This window comes from Patella vulgata, chromosome 7, assembly GCF_932274485.2.
Source record: "Patella vulgata chromosome 7, xgPatVulg1.2, whole genome shotgun sequence".
In the NCBI taxonomy this organism is placed as follows: Eukaryota; Metazoa; Mollusca; class Gastropoda; family Patellidae; genus Patella; species Patella vulgata.
Window position 1 is genome coordinate 60,462,073 of NC_065885.2, and position 26,442 is coordinate 60,488,514.

The following is a 26,442-nucleotide window of genomic DNA, read 5'->3' on the forward strand; positions in this document are numbered from 1 at the left end:
TGTCACGTACAACCGGGGAATCGAAACCACGGCAGTTGACTCAATGACAGACCTTATGATACAATGCGCACGCACTAACCATTTGGCCATCCAATCCCCCTTTCCCCCCCCCCCCCACAAGGTCGGAAGGCAAGTCGAGCAAAACAGCTTTTTTTCGAAAGGCTACAAGTCCACAAAATAACCCAACAACACGAGAAAAGTTACCCGACAATTGTTGACTTCATTTTGTCGTCTTTTGGGGTCAATTATGTCAACTGATTATATTCCAAGGCAACAAGTCGAGAAAATCTGCTTTCACAGTCGACTTGATTGCCTTCACAACCCGACAAGTCCATATAATTAACCCAAAAAGACGACAAAATAAAGGCGACGAGTGTAATGTTCTTGTATTGTTGGATTGATTTTGTCGACATGGAGACTTGTTCCCTTTTGAAAAAAGCAGTTTTTCTTGACTTGTGGATCGTGCCGCCACTTAATTATTAATTGTCACCTTCCAACCCGACAAGTAGAGAAAAAGCATTTTTTGACGTGCCGCGACTTGCTTCCTTCACAAAGTCACCATAGTCATCAGAATGTTCACAAAAATAATTATTGTTATAGGACAAGAGAATGTTATGGATTCATGATGGACGAATGTAGTGCGAGTTATAAATAGACAATTTTTCCCTGAATTTTTTTCTCCCCTCTTCCTGCATTTTTGGGTTGACTTTTTGGTCTAGAATTGGAGAAAAGGGATCAAATTTGCAATTTCATAGCAGTTTTGGGTAATACTGATGATATTACAGCGGAGGGATAGGGGGTGTAAAGTGTCTTTCTGCAGAGCAATCATTGTGTCGGAAGTGAGATTTTCACCCCTGTCAACTTCAAATCCGTGTAGCAAAAAATCTAAACGGTCAACCCCCTACAAAATTATGATGAGGAGATTGCCAAATGTTGTCCCCATTGTGCCTATAAAGATTGGAACCAACGGAATGTTGAGCAAAAAGCTACAGCCTGTGATGTTACAGTCATTTAACATTGAAGTCAATGGGCAAATAATTGCTAGTCTGAGGCCTGATTGCTTAAAATAAAATAATAGAGTTCTCTCCCTTGGTTTAAGTTGTACTCGATTATTTAATTTGACGTAGATACTCGCACAATTTCACTGTTATTAAAAAGTTGTATCTTGCATTAGATGTAAGCCATACTTTGAACTATACTTGTGATATAAACTACATTAGCGCATTTCGCATTCAAATTCGAAATTGTTATTATTGAAGTGTGTATTCCCCCAAATTTTCATAAGAATGTTTCGTTGGATGGCACACTTTTAGAAGAATTGTACCTATCAAATCAAGTTAGCTTATGCCGCGCTTGAACTTGTTTTTTGAAAGTGTACCCTTTCTGATAAGTTACGTTGTTTACAATATTTCGGAAAGTCAAGAAGCTTTTCTTGTAAGTATATTTTGTGGAAAAGAACAAGGGAATCATTATTGGCATAGATTCTTGTCTATCAGACTGTTGGCTACAAAAACGTCGCTAAATACGTTGAGATAATTCTAATGTTTTTGTTTTTTAACATTTTAAGCTTCGATTGGACTCATTGGAATTGCCATTGGAGCCCCATCATAATTAAATTTCACCAAGCTCATCTCATGAGTCATTTTGTTTTATTAATTATAATGTCACAAAACCAAGATAATTTTATACTGTTATGTCAAGCTATTATGTGTACTGGCAAAACTATAGAAATGGTTCCACTACTGATGTCTTCCGTCTTGCTCCAGCCACAGTGACACAGTAGTGTAGTTGGTGAATTGTCTAAGGCCTTTCTTTGAGCAAGTTTTGTAGTCAATTGACTAAAAAAACACTTACTGGCCTATAACTCCATTAATTTCCAATAACACTGACCCAAAACTGTACTGTACATAGCTTAACAATAACATATAATAAACCAATTGCCATTGAAATAAAGGTGAAACCTTACCGTAAAATTATATGATTTGATTAAACCAAACTGCTATGCAAAATTTCTGTTCAGTTTAAAATGGCTGCCGAACCAGAATCACGGGGTGTCATGTCACTCGAAAAACGGTTTGATAAGATAAGATTATGATATCATTGTTCCACACTTCACTATTTAGTATTTGTAGCATAATTACTTATTTCCATGCAAACTGTGAAGATACATATGTGTTGAAAACTTTGCAATTAAACCTAATTTTACTTGCTCAAAGCCTCAAATAGTGTATGAATTGCAGCTGCAGATAAGAATTATCATGGCTAAAATTGCAGCTAGCAAAACTATTGCACAACTGTAGGGAGAGTTATCGTTAACTTTTGGATGGTGTTTTTAACTTGTCCAACGTAGGCTTACTTCACTTGTATACATGTATGTCACCATGCAATCAGCCATTACTTTAAACAATCTTCACAATGTCTAAATTGCATATTTTGATTGGCAGATGTTGTTTCAACATATGATTTATCCTTCGTGGTGTGGTGCTTTCCTATTTATTCTTCAGCATCTGACTTAAGGTAAATGTCTGTGTTCCCCTGCTTCAAAGTTCAATTCATATTAGAAAAATAAATCTGAATGATCAATCAGTAGATTCCAAGGAGTAGCACAAAACTGTCAGTGAAGCGGTAGATTCTTCTTCTTCTTTACCTGGAGTAAACCCATGAGGTTGAGACGGTGCCCCCATCTCCAACCCACGCCACATACGCTCACACCAGGGGTCGAAACCACGAAAACAAGCAGGAGGTGACCAGCTAGCTAGATGTCGAAGTGGGACACTTGAGATGATGGTTACAGTTAATGTTACATATTTATAACAATAAGCTTGCCGTACCCCAATTGTGATCATTATAGGGTACATTCAACACAGAAAATAGCAAACAGTTTCATTTGAAAAGAAAAGCCGTTGATAATAATGCTTTTTATCAATATGGAAATAAAAATTATGTTGATATCAAGGAACAAAAATTATTTTGATTGTTATGTTTTGGATGGTTTTACCATGTTTTCTTTTGCCTACGTCAGTGACAGTGTAAAATATTTTTAGATTTAGAGGCTCAAGGTAATTAAAAATGATTAGAGATACACAGAATTTTAAAGGTTAGGCTGTTTTTTAAAAAAGGGTCTTATCGTTAATTGTTTTTTTTTTTCAGAATAAAATAAACGATGGATGTTTGTGCAAGAGCTGTTGTCATGGCAGCTAATCAGTATTTTACAAGCAGTAGTAACAGTAATATGGTTTATCTACAGAGTCAACTTGAGGTAGGCGTAACAAAAGCTTTAGTTTAACAAGTTCCGACTAAATAAAACACATGTCAATGGTCCTATACATATAAATGACATGGACTGTGAATTTTTTTGTTGGAGTTTTGAGTTTCTAGAACATTTATCTTAAAAAAGAATTTTATTTTTTTATCTTCAACGCACATAAGGGAAACTGCGCAAGATGAACTATGACATCTTGCTTTGTTTGTTTCAGTGAGTTTTGATAGCTTTTTTTCTGCAAATTAATTTAGTCAGAACTATAGCCACAAATAAAAAAACACTTAAAATCAATAGCATGTACATTAAGGAACCTTTGGCAATTGGAGTTCGATAAAGGAGTAGGCCATAGCGTTGCAGTCTGGGAAAAATTTCCCTCATAGCATTGGCATATGTGTGGCTACTGGCATTGGCATATGACCATTTTCATAGACCAGTAGGAGTTAAATCATTTTTCATTTCTTTTACATATTTATTATTGTTGTTTCAGAGTTTACAAAGCCATACAGATAATCTACCATCATTAAAGTTTTTTAACACAAGAAATATGTTAGCTGTTGATTGTTTGACTCGAGTTGTTCAAATATTGAATGATCCACAGGTTAAAATGGTGCTAGCTAATAAATGTATTATGGTTTTTCAAAATTTGGGTAAGCTTTACCTTTTTTTTTATAACTGTGATTTAGAGTGTATTGTTTTTATCAGGTATTTGGGCCAAGTTTGGAACATGGTTCATAAATAAAATTGGTATTTTTGGGGTGATTAATATGTAGTTTATCAGTCCAAATAGCAAAAAATGTTGTATCTTATGACAAAGGGGGTTATGATGGCTAAGTGGGTAAGAAGCTGGCTCGGTAGCCTGGAGGTGTTTGATCCCTGCATTGGCCGAGAAAGTTCATCCAGATTTCCCGGCGTGGTTCCCCCTCGTCCGTGATGCAGGACGGAGGGCCTGTCAAGGACAGCTGTCTAGTCATTCGGATGGGACAAAAAAACAATGTCCCGTGTACACATTGGCGTGCACGTAAAAGATCCCTTGGCAGTTGGAATTCGATATAAGAGTAGGCCGTAGTGCCGCTGTCCGGGCAAAATTTCCCTCATAGCACACTGTATGGCGTATGCCCGTCTTCATTAGCCCAGGTTAGGAGCAGAACAGTAGGACGTTAAACCCCATTTCATTTCATTTCATTTCTCTCTTTTCTGTATTTCAGTTCAAGACCATGACCTTTGTACATTGCTTCAAAGTCAATTTCATTTAAGTGAATCTTTGGCATCAGTCTTAAAGAATTCTGTAGAAAAACAATCAGAAGGTTTTACATTAGAGGTAATGTTAATCAGGTTTATTAACTATGTTTATTGTATTGATTCGTACATGTACCTACATCATATTAAACCCCTAGGGCGCCATGTTGAATTACACAGTATTTAACGTTTTAAAATCTAACTACTTCATGGAATCAACGAAAAATCTAAACTTGGGCACCCCAACCATTTTTATTTTTGTTTTACTATGTTTATTGTAGTATTAGGAGCCACAGTGACTCAGTGGGTAAGACGTCGGCTCGCTAAGCTAGATGTCCTGTGTTCGATTCCTGCGTCGGGTAAGAAAGTTCATCAGGATTTTCCTGCGTGGTCCTGTGTTCGATCACTGTGTTGGGTGAGAAAGTTCATCAGGATTTTCCCACGTGGTTACCCGTTGTCAGTGGTGCAGGACATTTGAATTATATTATTGGTTAGATTTATCTGATCATATTTTATAGGAGTTTATCCTTATATTATTATCAGCATTATTCTATTATACTGTACGAATATTTATCTGATCCTATTTTATAGGAGTTGATTGTTATATTATTATCGGCGTTATTATATTATACTGTACGAAGATCCACCTGTAAATAAAACCTGAATCTACAACCTGGAACCCTGCTACATCTGCCTTAAGTTGTGGGTTTCTCCCTGGGTCTACCAATTTCCTTCCCATTTGAATGAAATAACAATATAAGCTTAGCCAATCTGATTGAAATACAGATCTATATTTCGTTTCGTTTTTTATACTATCGATGGCCTACACCATACGAAGATCTGAAAAGTTGTACAGCAAGGTCGTGTCAGGGGTCGTACGAGTGGCTTTTGACCCTATGACGTCAGACATTGATCAATCAATCAGCATTGATGTTTCTAGTGGGTTACCCACAGTTCTGTACGCCAAAAACGCGCAGTAACAGACAGTTTCATTGACTAATCCCTCACATCATCCAAGATGTGGGTTATATAACAACCCTTCCAGATCCTAGTATAGTAAAGACAAGTACTGTAAAACGAAATTTGAACTATAAAAAGCGAAACGAAATAGGATCTGTGTTTTGATCAGATTGTAAGCTTTGCATGTGTATTGAACTTGAAAAATACCAGGGGAAATACAAAACTGAGAAGTATTGCTACTGATGAGACATTACACACACATGTGATCATTTTTTTCCATTTACTTTTAATCACAATAATATTTTGTTCTTTCAGATGTATTTTGATCTTGATTAATGGATATCTTTTTGTCTCTAATGTTGTTTGTTTTTCAGTGTATACAATTATTAATGGATATCTTTTTGTTTCTAATATTGTTTTTCAGTGTATACAATTATTAATGATGTTGACTTATGGACAACAGATCAATTTCCATGATAACCATATTAAATATTTATTGAAATTCCTAGTCAAACAGATGTAAGTACAATTTTAAATTGTCATATTTCACAGGCTGGAAAAAAATATGAAAATTTGATTTCTATTATTTTAAAAATGCAAAGTTCATATTACAGTAGGCTGATATCTGTTATGTAAGAGCTAAATCTGCCTATTGCAGGTATTTATTCTGGCTTCAAATGTTATATAAATTAACTATTATTTAAACATTTATTCACATGACACATCTATAGACAACTCTCTAGACATTCGGATGGTGTAGATGTAAACGGATTAAAATACTATTGCTATTTAATGATTTAGTTTAAAAATGGAGAAGCGAGGCTGAGTCTCGATTAACCAGTAATGTTGCTACAATAATAAACAATCCATGTCAAACTTCATACAGTGATAACGTCGCTCAGAATAAAGTAATTTGACTGAAATTTTCAATATATTAATTTTGAATTTTCTATTTTGGAACTATTATAGCATGAACGGCCAGCTCTTTATCTAAATCTTACATAATGTATCTTTTGTTTTTCATTTTAAATATTTGTGTACATGAAGTTGTGATTTTTATTTTTAATTATTTAACATGATGTTGTATTTGTTTTTATTTGTGTACATGAATACTTTATGTGATAGCATATAATTTGTCTCATAATTTTCACCATATGTTTGGCGCAATATAGCCCGGTTTGAGCTGACATGCCATAAAACTCTATTTCATTCATTCATTCATTCATAATGTATCTTTAAGTATGACAACTACAGCAATAGAAACCAAGACACCATGTCTACCAAGTACCGTAACATCAATGGGGATGTTAATTGTTACAAAGTACCATAACATCAATGATGATGTTATCAAAATGTCTTATGGCTTTTACGTTCAGTTTTTAGTCAGTAATACTTTTTTTTAGTTTATCCATGTTTTGAAAGAATTTCTGACAATGATCTACTGTACCATTCTGTTTGTAGTTGTTCAAGTACAAGTGAATTAACGCAACCCTGTCTGGGATTAATGGCTAATATATGTAGAAAAAATATAACAGTTCAAACATACATTAGAAGCTTGGTACGTATCAATACTTATTATAATATGTTCTTCATACTGTCTCTTTGAAAAGTGAACATTCTTTATATGTTGTGGGTAGCCGAATGGTTAACACATGCGTATTGGATCATAAGGTCAGTCATTGAGTCAAGTGGTATGTTTTCGATTCCCCGATTGTACATGTCAAGAAGTAGGGCCATCTGTTGAACCCTGTGGGTTTTCTCTGGGTTCTCCAGTTTCCTCCCACTATTAAAGACCCCTACTTGCAAGCGAATTATTAAAATAAAATTGAACCCTATGTTAGTCTCGAAATGACCTAGTTTGTGTCCAGTGGACATTAAACTCTCTCTCTCTCTCTTGTAATAGTTGTAATAACTATCAGAATTTTGACAACTATTATCAAGAATTAAAAAAATGATCCATAATGATAATATCAAGAATTAAAAAAATGATCCATAATGATAATATCAAGATTCTTGTGCGACATCATTGCATCTTTTACATTTATAAGTTCCCATCTTCATAAGCCCAGCCAGAGCCGAACAGCAGAATGTTAAACTCCATTTCATTTCATTTTTAAGTTTCAACAGCAATTAAGTGCATATTTCGCATTTCTCTACTTTCACTTTCAGGAATGTTCAAAGTTGTGTCGAGCCTTATTAAACTTTTTATTGGATCAGAATAAAACTAACGTTATATTTTCCCTGTCTGTTATAACCAGTGTATTTCAACATGAAGTTTTAGGAGAGAAGGTAATTATACATGAATTCTACATAACTTTTTGAACTGAAAGTATTTCTTGCAATAATAGATAATGCCAAGAATTTGCCAATCGTTCAGATGGGATGAAAAAAACGAGGTTCCGTTTATACATTGGTGTGCACATAAAAGATCCCTTGGCAGTTGAAATTCGATATAAGAGTAGGCCATAGTGCCACTGCCAGGGCAAAATTTCCCTCATATGTATGGTGTATGCCCGACTTCATTAGCCCAGTATAGGAGCAGAATAGTAGGACATTAAACCCCATAATGGCATTCATTTCATTTCATTTCTAGTAATCAGCTATTGGATTGTTTATAGATTGAATAATTGGATATCATGTTTTAATACAGGTATTTTAAAGTGGTGCTAATTGGATATTATGTTTTAATACAGGTATTAAGTTGTGCTAATTTAAGATATTATGTTTTATTACAGGTATTTTAAAGTGGTGCTAATTGGATATTATGTTTTATTACAGGTATTAAGTGGTGCTAATTTAAGAAACACTCTACAGTTGTTATTTAATTTACTGATAAATGGTGATACTGGTATAACTAGACGATATGCTGTTGATGTATTTACTGATATATCTAAAAGTTCTAAAATACTTCATTCACTACTCAAGTATGTAAAAATGTTTAAAATACTGAGTTTACCCTTAAAGTCCTGAACAACTAAATTTACTAGTCATGTATCAAAGTCTAAAATACTTCTTTGGACACTCTACAGGTTACAATTTTTATCCAGTGATTGTATTCCATATAAATTGTGTTGTGGTTTTTTTAATGTGCTCAATCACTAAATGCCACTCAAGGATTAGATTTTTATCCGATTTTGATGAAACTTGAAATATATGTTAGGTTTATCTGCCACAGATCTTTGTTCCTTTCGATATTGGCATGTATCAGACCGTAACATTCTGGATTATGGCCCCTAATGGTACAAAAATTGATATTTTAGCTTGTTCTCTGTCCATCTCTTGCAAAATGTGGGTGTATCTTTCATGGCAACCGCTTGACAGGCATCGATATTTCCGCGCACATGCGCACCTCGACCTACGTCCTCGATGTTTAAACCTGTTAACTCATGAAAGCCGTGCTATAAATATAAAATGTTCTACTGTTATTATAGGTATGAACATCTACCAATCTGTCTAGAAAATACTTTAAATTTATTAACAAGTAGTGTACCAGATTCTGTCGCAAAGGTAAGTTTAGCTGAACAGTCCCAAATATTTAGTAATAGATAAATAAATTTCCTTTGAAATCATTATCAGATCATGGTATGCTTAATGACCAGTGCATATTCCTTTGAAGTCATGTGGAGCTTGTACACAGATCATACGTAGTTTGTAAATGACACATGGGATTAATTACATGTTTAATTAGATCATAGCCAGTCTGTGCCTTAACAGAAGTTTATACACAGTTGAAAAGTCAATATCATATATTATCAAAAAACAGCTGAGGTCATAAAGTTCTAAGCACCTAAATGATTGTTTAATTTGATGAAAGTTATAGAGTACTTTGTTACACTTTGTCCAGTCTGATTAAAATACTGATCTATATTTCATTTCGTCTTTTTATACTTCTGACAGATTGTAGTAGGAGTCTCTCGTCAGGGGTATCCTTCACATCACTCCGATCCCGATGAAGTTAAGACAAACAGGATTTTGAACTAGAAAAAATGAAACGAAATAGGATCTATGGTTAAAACAGATTGATCCTCATCCATTTTAGAGCATGTCATCTTTCCTGATATGTTGGGGTGATGATTTTCCGTGATCGCGGAAAAAACGCGGAAATCGCGGAATTGTCCACTCAAAACGGAATTTGAAATCTCACACGGAAAAAGACGGAAAAGCCGATATTTGCTGATACTAAACACAAACTCAAAATAATTTTGCAGTTATCAAAGTATTTCATCTTTTTATTCATAAAAATCGGAAATATTGAATGATATCGCGTGGTTTTGTTACTGTCTATTTTAGTATTTCGCTACTTTCATTTCATCATTTCATTTAGGAATCATAATTTTAATCGAAACGAAAACCCGTCTTTCATGTATCCCATTGTAAAATTACTCTGTAGTTTAACTTGAATTAAACATTGTAATGTATATATATGTCTTAAAAAAAACTTCTGTCACTTCATAAAAGTAAAAATCGTTTCATTTACTTCTTATTTTACTGCCGGGCTCGTGACTCGTGTTTATCCGCATTAACCACGTGACATCAGAAATATACCGTAGCCTTGTGAATCCAGCCCTTATTCTCGAAGAAACGGTAGTAACTACGAAGATGTCTGGATAAATCGCGACTACAACTAGCAGCTGAGAAAAATGGCTTTGTCTGCTAAAAAGATGAAACGAGCTCACAAGATGTAATTTTCTGTTATTTAATTCGGGAAACAGGTTTTAAGAATAACTAGTCATTGAACATTACAAGTCATTCACAATTCAACATTTGTTATCATTGGTTTAAAATGATCCGTTTTGTAATAAAAGGCATTTTAAGATGTTTTATTCATTTATTCATAAAATAACATTTTATCTCGAAAAAACGGAATATGGTCAGCTCTGAAACGGAAAATAACGGAATTAAAAATACTTAAAACGGAATTTGCTATTTTCTGAAACGGAAAATCATCACCCCTAGATATGGGAGCCACAGTTTCTCGGCGAGTAAGAAGCTGGCTTGCTAACATGGAGGTTCCGTATTCAATCCCTGTATTGGCTGAGAAAGTTCATCAAGATTTTCTGGCATGGTCCCCTCATGTCAATGGGATAGTCATTCAGATGGGACAAAATAACAAGGTCCCATGTACACGTTGGCTTGCACGTAAAAGATCCCATTTAGTTTTATTTGTTTTGTTATTTTAGATTTTTGAACTATTAATAGAATTTAGTTCAACAGCACAGATGAGGACATCTATTTGTTCCATTATGCTCAGATGTCAACCTTTACGTGATCTGTCTCAATTAGAAAATTTATTACGCAAACCTGTCAACCAATCATCATCTCCGTTATTTGCTACAATACATTGGGCATCTCAACCAATAGAGGCCACTGATACACATACAGCTTCATTACTGGCTATAGATTTGTTAAAAGAAGTATTTGAGGTTGGTATGTTTTTGACATTTGATATTTAATTAAAGATGCATTATTCAAGCGCTGAATCTGCCTAATGCAGATCTTTCTTCAAGCCTTAAATGTTATATAAATTATTGTTTAGACATTTATTAACATGACAAGACCATAATCAACTCTCTAGATCATCAGATGCTCTTGATTTTCAACGGATTTAAAAATAATTGGCAGTTAATGATTTAATTAAAAAATGGATAATTGAGCCTTTGTATACAATTGTAACAATGGTAGCAATGGTAATCAAGACTCAGAATGAAGTAATTTGACTAAAATTTTCAACATATTCCATTTTTATTATCTATTTTTTAACTATAGCGAGAACTAAATCTTACATAATGCATCTTTAAGGTATTCAAAGATCAATTCAAAATGGTAAACAGTGAACACAATAATTTTTGGTATTTTCCTAATCAAATTTTGATGTCTATGCAGAAAAAATATTCAATATTAAGAAAGAGCACATAAATAGGTGAAACATTTAATCTGAATCAGAGTTTGATAAATAAAAACATAGGTTAGATAATAAAGCCGTCCTTGAACTCCTAGGAATTATATCCCTCATTCCTGGTCTGGTGGTTTTGACGCGTGCACAGGAAATGATAAGGTCTGTCATTCCCCGCTTGAACATGGGAAATGATAAGGTCTGTCATTCCCCGCTTGAACATAACAAGGAGCTTGTCCAACCTCGGGGGGTTTTCTTCAAGGCCTCTGGTTTCCTCCCACTGCTAAATACCCATACGCGCAAGCAAGTTATTGAAATAAAATGAAACCATATGTTAGTCCCGAAATGACCTAGTTTGTGTCAAGTAGACATTAAACCCCATTTCTCTCTCTCTCCCTAGCAAACCACAAGGAATATGATGTACTATTTAATTGTTCTCTGTGTTTCAGGAAGTCTTATTTTCAGATGATAAAAATAATATGAGTCGTAACCATGTTGAAGTGATGGTTTGTTTATTAATTAAAATATTACGTGAAAACTGTCAACAAACTGTAGATACAAGTGATACTAAAACACAGGAAAAAACAACCAAAGTTTTACAATTTTTAACAGGTAATTTGATCTTTCTTTGTGCTTGAAATAATTTTATTTTGGATGAATTTTTATAAAACACTTAGAATATTTTCTTTTCCCTTTTGTTATGTGTCTAATAGAAAATGCAGAAGCCTGTTCTGGAAAGATTCTAGGGTTTTCTTTTGCGCTTGCGTCTATGGTGACTTAATTTTGAGAAACTTTTCAGAAACATTTTAAAAACAAATATATTCCCCGTAAGTAACGACTGCCAGCCTTAGGTGGCTGACCAGCTAGAGCTTAAAGCGCAACTTTTTAGGTCAGTAGGCCATCCCACACCCCCCAGTAGGACATAGATTGTATTGCCTATATAGTTGTTCGCCGATCGTTATCTTGCTGGAAAGCAGTTTTATTCAAGCTGACATACTTTGATTGTTATTGATTTTGTTATTATTTTTTTTAACCTTAAACATACATTATTCAAGAGCTAAATCTGTCGATTGAAGATCTTTCTTGAGGCCTGAAATGTTATCTAAATTATTAATTAGACATTAATTAACTTATCCAGACCATAATTATTCCCAATGTCATCGCTAGCTTGCGACATTTAAGGGATTAGGATTCAATTTGCTGCTCAACTTTCATTCATGATTAAATCATGAAATGTTTTTTTTCTCTACCGACTTTAGTTATAATGATCAAGGCTAGGCCGAAAATTCAATCGACAAATTCTTGATTCATAGTGGATCAATTTGACTGAAGTTTTCAGCAAATTGCCTTTACATTATCTCGTTTTGAACTATTATATTGAGAATTGCCAGCTCTTTATCTAATGTCCCGTAATGTTTATTTTATCTAATCTCCCGTAATGTATGTTTAATTGATAGTATATAAAAGTGATATGATTGTTTATTTTAGTATTATGTTCTGACGATGATGTGAAGAAGTTAATAGCCAGTCAAGTTAATGTTGACATGTTTCGTACCATATTACAACATCAATTTAATCAAAATAAACACCTGTATCAGGTGAATAATTCATCTAAACATCATACTGCCAGGTAAATATATTGTGGCACAATCTGATTCAAACATAGTTCTTATTTCGTTTCGTTTTTTTATAGTTCAAATTTCATTTTACTTGTCTTTTACTAAACTAGGATCTGGAAGAGTTGTTATATAAACCACGTTCTGGATGATGTGAAAGATTAGCCACTGAAACGGTCTGTTACAGTGAGTTTTTGGCATATGGAACTGTGGGTAACCCACTAGAAACATCAATGCTGATTGGTTAATCAAATGTCTGATATCATAGGGTCAAAAGCCACTCGTATGACCTGTGACGCAATCTTCTACTACAACCGGTCAGATCTTCATGTAGTGTAGGCCATCGAAAGTATAAAAACCGAAACGAAATATAGATCCGTATATTAATCAGATTGATTGTGACCACATATTGGTGATTGGCGGGATGTATTTTTCTTGTTGTTCTGAAACTTTCCAAAAGATACAATTTGGGCTGGAAAATTCAAAATTGCCCCCCCCCACCCAAAAACAAATATGGCAAGAAAATTCTAAAGCTTTGTAGTGATTTGAAATTAAGTGAAATGGGGTTTAATGTTCAACTGTTCTGCTCCAACTGGGCTAATGTCGACGAAATTTTTAGTGATCATATTGGGCCCTAAGGTTGAATTACCGGTACTAGAAAAAGTTGAAAAGTGAAACTCCCTGGTGAACATGAACATTCCCGATTGGAATCCTGTGTCATTTTTGAAGGGTGGTTATCACTTCTCATTGTGGGGGGGAGGTGGGGGGGGGGGGTGCCTGTGGGGCAGGCAATGAATGTGTGTCTAGTTGTTTGGATTGGACAAAAAACAAGGTGTTACACACAAATTGGCTTAGCTTGTAAAAGATACATTGGAAGTGGGAATTCGTAAAAGAGTCTCAGGAAGTTCACAAAAGGACAACAAGTGTTGAGAATAATATAGAGGGTCACGGTGGCTAAATGGGTAAGAAGCTGGCTGGCTAGCCTTGTGGTCGGGTGTTCGATCCCTGCATTGGCCGAGAAAGTTCATCCAGATTTTCTGGTGTGATTCCCTTTTGTCAGTGATGCAGGATGGAGGGCAGCTGTCTAGTCGTTCGGATAGTACGGAAACTGAGGTCCGACGACACATTGGCGTGCACGTAAAAGATCCCTTGACAGTTGGAATTTGATATAAGAGTAGGCCGTAGTGCCGTGTCCGGGCAAAATTTCCCTCATAGCACACTGTATTGAGTATGCCTGTCTTTATTAGCCAAGTTCCGAGCAGAACAGTAGGACGTTAAACCCCATTTCATTTCATTTTGAAAATAATATTATGTATATTTCATGTTTCAGTGATGTAGGTGTGGAAGTTATTTTATTAAGTTTAAACTTGATGTCTAAATTAAGAAGACATGTGTTAAATCTGGATGATTATTTTAAGTTACAGCTACAGGTAATCTATATTTTAATTAAATAAATAAACCATTTGGTACTAATTCGTACCTACATAATATTAAACCCCTCGGTCGCCGTGTTGAATTACACAGTATTTAACATTTTACAACCTAACTACTTTATGGAATCAATGAGAAATCTAAACTTGGGCACCCCAACCATATTTATTTTTATTTATATATGGGTTAATATTAACGTGGGAGCCATAGTGGTTCAGTGAGTAAGGCATTGGCTCGCAAACCTGGAGGTCCCGTGTTCAATTCCTGCATTGGCCGAGGAAGTTCTTCAGGATTTTCCAACATGGTTCCCCCTTGTCAGCGGTGCAGAACAGTCTGGCAATAGACAATGTATATTCGTTCGGATTGGCCGAATGGTTAGCATATGCGCGCTGTATCATAAGGACTGTCATTCAGCTGGCATGGTTTTGATTCCCCAGTTGTACGTGACGAGGAGTAGGGTTGTCTGTCCAACCTTGTGGGTTTTCTCCAGGTCCTCCGGTTTCCTCCCACTGCTAAAGACCCCTACGCGCAAGCAGATTATTAAAATAAAATTTGAACCATATGTTAGTCCTGAAATAACCTATTTTGTGTCGAGTGGACGTTAAACCCCATTTCTCTCTCTTTATAGAATTGTAGTAATATACTGATATCCATTACATAAAAAATACACGTGGGATACTATTTATAGGACTTGTAAAACTGTGTTATTTATTCGTGCTTTGGCCAGAACAATTTGAGCTTTTCTTAATTTAAAAACACAATTTGTTCATGGAGCCCAAATGGCTATTTATCAAGAACATAAAGAACTAAAAATTAATTTGGTTTGGTCTTTGTGTATGTTGTGATTCAAGCTGTTGTATATGAAATTAATTAAACATACAATATACCAGAGTTAAATCTGCCTATTGCAGGTCTTTCTTTTGGCCTTAGATGTTATATAAACTATTAATTACACATTTATTAACATGACAAGACCATAATCAACTCTCGATGCCATCTGATGGGTCCGATTTTAAACAGACTTGAATCCGATCTGTGGTTAAACGGCAGGTAATGATTAACCGTAAAGATGGATATTCGAGACCTTGTTATTGTTGTAACAATGCTAACAATGACAATCAAAGCTACAATGTTCTTGAAATTTGATTTTCTCGGCTCAGAGTGAAGTAATTTGATTGAAATTTTCAGCATATTCTCTTTACATTATCTATTTTTTAACTATTATAGTGAGAACTGTCAACTCTTTATCTAATCTAATCTTCCATAATGCACCTTTAATATAATGTAAACAAAATTTAATGAAATTTTATTTTATTTTATTTATTTTTATAATTATAGGATTGTAGATTAGTACCGTTTTTAGCCACGTATATAACATCTGATAATCGTGATCATGTTCAAACAGCATTACAGTTAGTTAGTACAGCTGCTAGTTTAGATATCTTTCTAGATGTAGTGTAAGTTTCTATATTTCTTATTTAGTTTATCGTGGAGCCACGGTAACTCATTGAGTAAGATGTTGGCTCGCTAACTCTGAGGTTCTTTGATCGATACCTGCGTTGGTCGAGAAAGCTCCTCTGGATTTTCACAGGGTCTAGCAAGTGGCAATGTATCCAGGGTCTAGCAAGTGGCAATGTATCCAGGGTCTAGCAAGTGGCAATGTATCCAGGGTCTAGCAAGTGGCAATGTATAGTCATTCTGATGGGATGAACAATGAGGACCTGTGTACACATTGGTGTGCACGTAAAAGCACCATTGACAGTTGCAATTCGTTAAAAACGTAGGGCCATAGCACTGCTATCTGGGCAAAATTTTCCTCATACCACACTGTATGGCATATGCCTGTCTTCATTAGCCCAGTCAGAGCAGAATAGTAGGACCTTAAACCCCATTTCATTTCATTTATTTAATTTATCATATTTTTATAATATTTATCTTTTTTATAATAAAAAATTTAGTACTAGCACATTTTTCATTCTTAAACATGCAGGATTTATTATCTGTTATATTTTGTTCAATTTTATTAAAGTTATTAAAAAAAAAATATGAAACTCCTCTTTAAATTAATTTTAAGTTCAGACTGAACTGTTATGCACAAACATTACATGGTCACAAAATGGCGAAAATCCACATGGACGCAGCCATTTCTGTACCATTTTACAAATTTAAACATTAATGTATTTTGTAGGTTATGTGATAGTGTTGCAACAATGAATGTAAGAAATAATGAAGAGACTGCCGTAGTTGTACCTGAGAGAACGACTGTATTATCTGATATAAGTTATAATAAAGAGAACACCAATCATACTATACTACCACTTACTAGTAAACACACCATGTCGGATGAGGACAATAAAACCATGCAAAATCTTATATTAAAGATGGAAACAAATTTAGAGGTAAATATAAAGCATTAGCAAATCTCGATTCGTAGGACACTCTGACAGTCATTGTTTTTTAAGGCAAGTGATCGCTCTTGAGCACCTGCCGGTAACACTGAATGTCGACTGAGGGGAGGATTTTTCCCCTCCCGTTAAAATTCAAAATCGCTCTCTGTTACAGAGTCATTGGGTGTTTATTGTCATTCATGAAACCAGGAATGACCCCATTTCATGAAGTTATTGATCTTCATACACACAACTAATCACTCTCCTTAATATTAAATCACTCTCCTTAATTTCTAAATCACTCTTCTTATCGAAACTGGGAGAGATTTTTAGGGGAGCTTTTTTTGGCTCTCCTCTAAAATGCAAACAACAAGGACTGCACACTTTGAAATATATTAATTTTAGTGTTTACCAAATCTAGTCATTTTGCTAGAGGATTTTCTTGCTACATAAGTTTATAGTGCACTCTGTTGTTGTTCTTGGTGTTTAGCGTCCGCTTCCACAAATGGTGATATTTTCAGAGGTCTTTCATGTGGGAGGAAACTGGAGTACCCAGAGTAAACCCACAAAGTTGAGAAGTCGCCCCTATCTCCAAGCCACATACGTTCACACCAGGGATCGAAACCCCAACCGCAAGCCAGAGGTGAACGGCCAACTAGAGCTCTAAGCGCGACACTCTATATAGACCGCTAAGCAATTCCACCCCCTGTCTTGCTCTCTCCTACTAGTACACCTTTACAGCTTGGTTGAGTGGAATGCAGGGGTTATGATTTTACATGTAACCGTATAGTGACAGCCCCAGCTCTCCCTAACCCTAACCATTTCAACTTGATGACATTTACATTTAAATGAAAGAAATATGTAAAAGTTATGTATTTTGCTTGCATCAATGTTATCAAATTTCAAATTTTTGTTTGTTTTTTTATTTTTTATTTTACATTCAGATGAAAGATTCTAAAGTATCCGATATTATACAGTTATATGAACATCAACTACAGTCGTTAAAAGTGAGTATACAGCCAGGAAAGTTTTGTGGAGGGGGGGGGTATTATTGAATTAAAATTGAACAATGTGTTGAAATGACCTAGTTTGTGCCAGTGGACTACTCTGTAACCCGGATATCATTTAATTTTGCGTATTCAGTCCTAATTTCTTTAACATTCATTCAATATCAAATCTTTGTTTGAAAATTCTTAAACATTATCAAAGATCACCTAAAATCATCTAATTTGTAATTGTCACTAGTTTAAAAGTAAAAATAAAAAACCAAATTGATTATTGATGTATAATGATTAATTTGAGGTAAATGAATGTTAATTTATTGCATTTTTTAAAAATTTACTAATCTGAGCAGGTTTTTAGTTATTTGTTATTATGATTTAATTTACTTTGATATTATGATTTTATTTAATTTGATATTATTTTATTTACTTTGATGTTATTTTATTTACTTTGATGTTATTTTATTTACTTTGATGTTATTTTATTTAATTTGATATTATTTTATTTACTTTGATATTATGATTTTATTTACTTTGATTATGATTTTATTTTTTTAGACAAATGAAGAACACCTGGAGAATTTATTGAAGACAAAAACCCTAGAATTAGTTCAATCTGACCGTCTTATATCACAATATAGATTAAATGGGGCACGGGTAGAATCAGAGGTACGTTCTATATTATAGTATCTTATTTATTTGATCAATTCATTTTCTTACACTTGAGTGGGGGGATAGGATGGTCTAGAGGTTTAACGAGTGCAAGCTAGATCACATGGTCTGTCATTGAGTCGAGAGGTGTGGTTTTGATTCCCCGCTTGAAGGTGACATGGTGTACTGTCGCCTGTCAAGCCTCGTGGGTTTTCTCCAAGTCATCCGGTTTCCTCTCACTGCTAAAGACCCCTACGTGCAAGCAATTTATTGAAATAAATTGAACCATATGTTAGTTCCGAAGTCGAGTGGATCTTAAACCTCTCTCTCTCTCTCCCTCTCTCTCTCTCTCTTCTCTCTCTCTCTCTCTCTCTCTCACTCTCTCAGACTTGTTGGTATTTTTCTTGGAAGGATTTTTGGAAGCTGAATGTGCATGTTTCCTGGTTGCATGAGAAAGAACCTGGGCAATTTTACGCGGTTATTGTTCCATTTATTTTGATGTCAGTAAATTTTCACATTTTGTCATTTGTGATGCTTTAAAAATAATTTCTCTCTGTAATAAGCTGTTATTTTTTTCTATTTTATCAGTCACATAATTTACGAAAAATGTTACAAGAATCGGAGAGAAAGAGTGAAGAATATTTAGAACAGATGAATGATATGAGATTAAAGTTAAATAATTTAGAAACTACTGTTGATCAGTTAGACCAGGAAAACGAAAGGTAAATTAGGGACTTTTATTGAGAAAACCGGTTAGTCAATCTGATTAAACACAGATCCTTTTTCGTTTCTTTTTTTATAGTTCAAAATTTTGTTTTACTACACTAGGATCTGGAAGAGTTGTTATATAAGCTGCGTTCTATATGGCGCAAGGGATTAGCCAATGAAACGGTCTGTTACGGCTACTTCTTGGCGTTTGATTAATCAATGTCTGACGTCATAGGGTCAAAAGCCGCTCGTACAATCCCTGAAGGGACCTTCCAGTACAACTGGTCAGATCTTCATGTAGTAGAGACCATCGAAAGTATAAAAAAACGAAATGAAATATAGATGTGTATTTTAATCAGATTGATGGTAGATTGTCAGTAAATTGTCAGATTATGAAGTTGTTAAATTAGCTGTGAAACTGTAATAAATAAATAAATCTCTTGGATAAAGTGCCATATTGTGAAACCCAGCATAAGAGAAATGGTTAACGTCCACTCATTGTATCATAAGAGTTGGCGTGGTTTCGATTCTCCGCTTGTATGTGACAAGGAGTATGGTGGCCTGTCCAACCTCATGGGTTTTCTCCGGGTCCTCCGGTTTCCTCCCACTGCTAAAGCGAATTATTGTAATAAAATTGAATGATATGTTAGTCCCGAAAAGACCTAGTTTGTGTCAAGTGGACGTTAAACCCTCTCTCTCTCTCTCTCTCTCTCTAGATCACAAGGTCTGTCAACTGGCGTGGTTTCGATTCCCCGGTTGTACAGGACAAAGAGTAGGATCGCCGGTCCAACCTCGTGGGTTTTAACCCCAGTCCTCTAGTTTTCTCCCACAGCTAACGACCCCTATGTCCAATCAAATTAATAAAACAAAATAGAACCATGTGTTAGTTCCAAAATGACCTAGTTCGTGTCAAGTGGACATTAAACTTCATTTCTCTGTCTCTCTTATCAAATGTTTACTTTTTAGTCCGCCAGAGAGTAATAAAATAAAAATGATAAAATGTAACCATATATTGTTCGCTGAAAATAAAAATAATTAAGATAAAGCCATGTGTTATTCACTTACAATAAAATAACCTAAGGATATTGATCCCAATTCTATAATTTAACTAAAATCTAATGTCTCATTTTTTTATTACAAACCTGTTTAATAACTCACTATTGATACAATTTTTGGTGTTTACATATATTTTAAATTAATTAGATTAACTATAAGAGCAGAGGAATACGAGGAACTGAAAGCTGTTCATAGTGAGATTGCTGACAGGTAATTTATAGTTTCTTTAATTAGTGTAAAATTAAATTAAATTTTTGCTCACATTAATTCACCTGTTTGAATGAAAGGGATGTAACTCTGTAGTTTGACCATATTATCTCCCCTTAGACAACAGACTTGGGTGGGGGGGGGGTGCTTGATTGTCAAATTGATAGAAATGCAATTGAGTGACACAGAATTAATTTATGAGTAGAATCGTGACATAATTAACAAAATCAATATGTTTCAGCTATCTTATTTGGTTGAGTTGAGATATTTTTTTTTATGCAATCGGCACATGCTTTGTAGATTGTCACTATGTTTGGGATTCAATTCTGGAATGTTGAATTGAGGATCCCCATGGTGTGTTTGTTAGTGATTGTTATTAAAATATATGTCACTAGACTTATGTAGGTCATCTGCATGTGCTGTGAACATGTAGTAGAAAACTGAGATATAAGTGACCATTAAACTGCTGGAGATTGATGAAAAATCAAAATCTGTTTCTAATAATAAAAATCTACCATATGGAACAAGAACATGCCGTTTGTTTATAACCAAACCCACGGCTTATAGTGATAATTGAGACTGGTTGAGAGAGACTAAGTGTTTATATTGTAGATCAATGGTTGAGTAGCGAACACAGACAACTGACGACATATCAATACTTTGAGCATTCATGAGTAGTATATTTTCATTGACCAATATAGAACTAATTTCCGAAACGTTATGCTTTACCACAGATTTCTGTACTGAGATTTTCAGGGCTAACCTATAATGTCTAATTTCAGAGAAGAAAGATTGAGTCGATCTTTAACTGTAGCCCAACAGGAATTGAAAGCTCAAACAGAATTACACGATATGTTACAGAAACATCATACTACACTTAAAAAACAGAATGATGTGTAAGTATATACTCATGTTGGTCCCCCCCTTGTCAGTGATGCAGGACGGAGGACATGACAAGGACAGCTGTCTAGTCATTCGGATGATATGAAAAACCGAGGTCCCGTGTACACATTGGCGTGCACGTAAAAGATCCCTTGACAGTTGGAATTCGATATAAGAGTGGGCGATAGTGCCGTTGTCCGAGCAAAATTTCCCTCATAGCACACTGTATGGTGTATGTCCGTCTTCATTAGCCCAGTTTGGAGCAAAACAGTAAGACGTTAAACCACATTTCATTTCATATACCCATGTAAAATAAATGAAATGAAAGAAATGTGGTTTAACGTCCTACTGTTCTGCTTCGAGTGGGCTAATGAAGAGCATACGCCATACAGTGTGCTATGAGGGAAATTTTGCCTGGGCAGCGGCTCTATGGCCTACTCTTACATGGAATGCCATCTGTGAAGGGATCTTTTACATGCACGCCTATGTGTACATGTGACCTTGATTTTTGTACAATCTGAACAACTATGCATTGTTCCTTGCCAGGTCCTCTGTCCTCCACAACTGACAAGGTGGAACCACATGGGAAAAATTAAATATATATGGTATATAAACTCATGTAAAATAACAGTGACTTTGGTTATCGTAATTCTGGTGAGGGGAGGGGGGGGGGATGGCCGAATGGTTAGCACGTGCATGCTGTAACATAAGGTCTGTCATTGAGTCAACTTGCGTGGCTTTGATTCCCCGGTTGTACGTGACAAGGAGTTGGGTCACCTGTCTAACCTCGTGGGTTTTCTCTGGGTCGCCTGATTTCCTCCTACTGCTAAAGACCCCTACGCGCAAGCCAATTATTGAAATAAAAATTGAACCATGTGTTAGTCCCGAAATGACCTCTCTCTCTCTCTCTCTCTCTCTCTCTCTCTCTCTCTCATTACATGACCATTACTTAAAAAATGTAATGATTACATTTTATTACCAATTACAATTACCCTGGGTCAGTGTTGAACTTATATAAACTTTTAATAATGTTTTTACAGTGCCTCAGATCAATTATTTACATTAGAGAAAGAATGTAAACAACAACAAAAATTAATTAAAGAAAAAGATACAAATCTTACAGGTAAGGACACAGTAAAAATACAGTTTACAAGTACCCTTAAACATACATTATGCAAGAGCTAAATCTGTCTATTGTAGGTCTTTCTTTAGGACTGAAATGTTATATAAACTATTAATTAACTTATCCAAACCATAATCAACTCTCGATGGCATTGCTAGCCTGCGATGTTTACTGGATTAGGATTCGATTTGTTGTTCGATTTCCATTCATAATTAAATCAAAAAATGGATAATTGAGATTATGTTTTTTATCCTACCGACTTTAGTAATGATGAACGAGGCTAGCCCCAATATTCAATCGCTGAAATCTTGGTTCATAGTGGATCAATTTGACTGAAATTTTCAGCAAATTGCCTTTCCATGATCTAGTTTTTAACTATTATAGTGAGAACTATCAGTTCTTTATCTAATCTCCCATAATGTATCTTTAACTATAAATTATATATTCTTTAAATTAACTATCAGTTAGAATGTTCTCCTCTTGACTGTCTCTACTTTGTATCATGTATCTGTTAAATGGTGTTATATATTTCAGAAACTACAAAATCATTAAGTAAATTAGAAAAGAAATATTCCTCACTACAGAAAGAAAAGGAAGATTTAGAAAAAGACCGTGAAGAATTAGAGAAAGCTACGGAAGGTTTACGAAGTGAAGTTAGCAAGTTAGCAGACGTGAAGAAAAACTTACAAATGAAGGTGAAAAGAAAACCCTATTTTGGGGTTCAATATCTTTTAGTATATGTTAGTAAGCAGGAAATGAAGATGTCTGAAAAAATGCTTATGTCAGTGAGCAAAATGTCTTGTTGAATATTAGATATTGATGGCATCAAGTGAAAATATAACTCGAAAAATGGTAAATAACATGTAAATATTTGCTGGAAAATGAGGTGGGGGGGGGCGCAGTGGTCGTGCATTTCGCACTTGTCTTTCGACTTTGAATCTTGGTATGTGCCAAGAAGAACTATATGACGATTTTGGAAGTCCGATTCCCTGGAAGGTTGGAAAGGTCTGACCATATACAAATTTGCTTGCCAGAAGCCATGGTTGCTCAGTGAGTAAGATGTTGGCTCGCTAACCCGAAGGTTCTGTGTTCGATACCTGTGTTGACCCTGAAAGTTCATGATTTTCCGGCGTGGTTCCTCCTCGTCAGTAGTGCATGACAGAGGACCTGGCAAGGGAGAATGTATAGTCGTTCAGATGGGACAAAAATCTGAGGTCCCGTGTACACATTGGTGTCCACGTAAAAGAGCCCTTGGCAGTTGGAATTCGATATAAAAGTAGGCTGTAGCACTATTGTCTAGGCAAAATTTCCCTCATAGCACACTGTATGGCGTATGCCCGTCTTCATTAGCCTAGTCGGAGCAGAACAGTAGGACGTTAAACCTCATTTCATTGCTTGTCTGTGTAAGAACCGTGAAGGAGTAGGAGAAAAATTTTAAATGTCCAGAAAACATTCTTTCCCAAAGATTGTAACCAAAATATTATAAATATAACCATTCCCCCATGTCTTATTTACGTACAGGTCTCATCATTAGAACGTGTATGTCAGGAACATGAAGCAGCCATCGCTAAAAAAGATGAACTTATATCTGAACAAGAGGAACAAATATCTAAACATTCACAAATAGCAGCTTTAATACAAAGTCTTAGTGGTGGAAATAAAAAATCAGCAGACTCATAGACAGGAGAAAAAAATATTCTTTTTATTATAGTGTTTGTGTCTAATCATTTTACACGCAGAATTTGATTGTATTTATTGACATTTTCATCACAATTTTGTGACAACTAGAAATATCGTTTGTGTTTATATTTTTTGAAATATTGCATTTATTGTTTTAAAGACCAACTACTACAAATATTTTTATACGCCCACATTTTCATGTGGATGTATATTGTCGTCGACCCTTTTCGTTCGTTCACATTTTGTTTGTGGAAACTCTACAGGTAACAATTCTTATCGGAATTCAACGAAACTTGAAATAAAGGTTTATCTCCGAAAGATCTTGGTTCCTTGTGCATATTGGACAGTAACTTTCTGGATTAAGACCCATTATTGTACGAAATATCATGTTTTTATCTTGTGGACAATCTAGAGGTTACAATTTTTATTTGATTTTAAAAACTGTTCAAATATATTTCCGTTATACTGTAATGACAGTTGAGTTAGAATTTTGCTCCCAGTACACAAATAGTGTAAAAGTATGTAAAACCAAGGTTGTGGACCCTCTAGAGATCACAATTTTTATCTGATTTTAATGAAACTTAAAATATATGTTTATATCTCAAAGATCTTGGTTCCTTTCCATATTGATGAATGGCGGATTGAAACAACCTGGATTATGGCCCCTGATTGTATGCTTGTTCTGGGGATACTCAATTGACCTTCCGGAATTAAACTCTCTCAATTCCCAAAATAGTTTCAGTCGAGTAAAAATGAGAATTTTGGAGTACAACGCATGTGCCGACTGCATAAAAAATATCTCAACCAGTCATGACTGCTGAAACGTATTTGTTACTTAAAATACGTCACGATTCTACTCACACCACCTCAGCTCTGGCTGCTGGCAGAACTGTGACATGGCTGAATTGACTGCTGAAACGTATTTGTTACTTAAAATACGTCACATTCTACTCACACCACCTCAGCTCTGGCTGCTGGCAGAACTGTGACATGGCTGAATTGACTGCTGAAACGTATTTGTTACTTAAAATACGTCACATTCTACTCACACCACCTCAGCTGTCAGGACTAGCAGAACTGTGACAGGGCTGAATTGACTGCTGAAACGTATTTGTTACTTAAAATACGTCACATTCTACTCACACCACCTCAGCTCTGGCTGCTGGCAGAACTGTGACATGGCTGAATTGACTGCTGAAACGTATTTGTTACTTAAAATACGTCACATTCTACTCACACCACCTCAGCTCTGGCTACTGGCAGAACTGTGACATGGCTGAATTCCGTATTACTTGATTGCAATTCGGGACGTTGCGTACTGACAATCGCGCACCCCTCTCTGTCCACCTCTTGTAAAATGTGGGTGTATCTTGCATGTAATATATTTTATGTAATATATTGTATATATATTTAGTGCTAAGTGTAAATAAATCCATATATACACGTATTTGTTATTTTCATTGTGAGTAGAGCTGAGGGGAATCAAGTTATCTTACGTGAGCATTTGTTGATCACGTGGCTAAGTGGGTAAGGCGCTGGCTTGCTAGCTTGGAGGTCAGGTGTTCGATCCCTGCATTGGCCGAGAAAGTTCATCCAGATTTTCCGGCGTGGTTCCCCCTTGTCAGTGATGCAGGACGGAGGGCCTGACAAGGACAGCTGCCTAGTCGTTCGGATGGGACGAAAAACCGAGGTCCCGTGTACACATTGGCGTGCACGTAAAAGATCCCTTGGCAGTTGGAATTCGATATAAGAGTAGGCCGTAGCGCCGCTGCCCGGGCAAAATTTCCCTCATAGCACACTGTATGGCGTATGCCCGTGTTCAATTAGCCCAGGTTAGGTGCAGAAGAGTAGGACGTTAAACCCCATTTCATTTCATTTCAAACGCCTTTGATGAATTGGAGGGGGTGGGGGGCGAATGCGTGTTGGATCACAAGATCACAAGAAGTAGGGTTGCCTGTCCAACCTCGTGGGTTTTCTCCCAGTCCACCGGTTTCCTCCCACTGTTAAAAGACCCCCTACAAGCAAGCGAATGATTGTATTAAAATTGACCCAAGTGTTAGTCCCAAAATGACCTAGTACGTGTAGAGTGGACGTCAAAGCCTATTTCTCTCTGTGTCTCTCCTTCGATGATTCAAGGATCCGCCCCTGTCTATGGGCCATTATTTATTGCAATAGTTTTTGTTAAGTTGCCACCATTTGTATCATTGTTAATGCGACTCTGAAAACAATATGCGGGTGTGCCTAATTATAATCCCCTGTCCCCTTAAAACATCTTGCTTGACGTGTTTCGTGTCATCGGGGAACAGAGGTAATGACTGTTAAAGGGAGATAAATCTATTTAACAGGTAC

The 26,442-nt window shown here is 35.6% G+C and overlaps 1 protein-coding gene across 1 annotated transcript; it reads left to right on the forward strand.

Moving 5' to 3' along the window:
* Positions 1–1,312: 1,312 nt before the first annotated feature.
* On the forward strand, positions 1,313–25,540 carry LOC126827510 (protein CIP2A homolog). The gene is made up of 23 exons (XM_056102562.1): positions 1,313–1,434; positions 3,151–3,259; positions 3,750–3,909; positions 4,468–4,580; positions 5,883–5,977; positions 6,920–7,016; positions 7,628–7,747; positions 8,237–8,382; positions 8,890–8,965; positions 10,639–10,881; positions 11,801–11,963; positions 12,840–12,981; positions 14,298–14,397; positions 15,737–15,855; positions 16,587–16,797; positions 17,730–17,792; positions 18,345–18,455; positions 19,026–19,159; positions 20,349–20,411; positions 21,191–21,304; positions 22,331–22,413; positions 22,948–23,108; positions 23,935–25,540. Exons 2-23 carry the CDS (start codon positions 3,164–3,166, stop codon positions 24,091–24,093), a joined length of 2,769 nt encoding a protein of 922 aa, XP_055958537.1. The 5' UTR covers positions 1,313–1,434; positions 3,151–3,163; the 3' UTR covers positions 24,094–25,540.
* Positions 25,541–26,442: the final 902 nt, after the last annotated feature.

What these genes read in the sequence shown, in the direction of transcription:
- LOC126827510 (XM_056102562.1), top strand. Translation starts at nt 3,164, where the DNA reads ATGGATGTTTGTGCAAGAGCTGTTGTCATGGCAGCTAATCAGTATTTT. An exon ending in ATCAACTACAGTCGTTAAAA is followed by an intron (nt 17,793 to 18,344) that starts GTGAGTATACAG and finishes TTATTTTTTTAG; the next exon opens with ACAAATGAAGAACACCTGGA. An exon ending in TTAGACCAGGAAAACGAAAG is followed by an intron (nt 19,160 to 20,348) that starts GTAAATTAGGGA and finishes TAAATTAATTAG; the next exon opens with ATTAACTATAAGAGCAGAGG.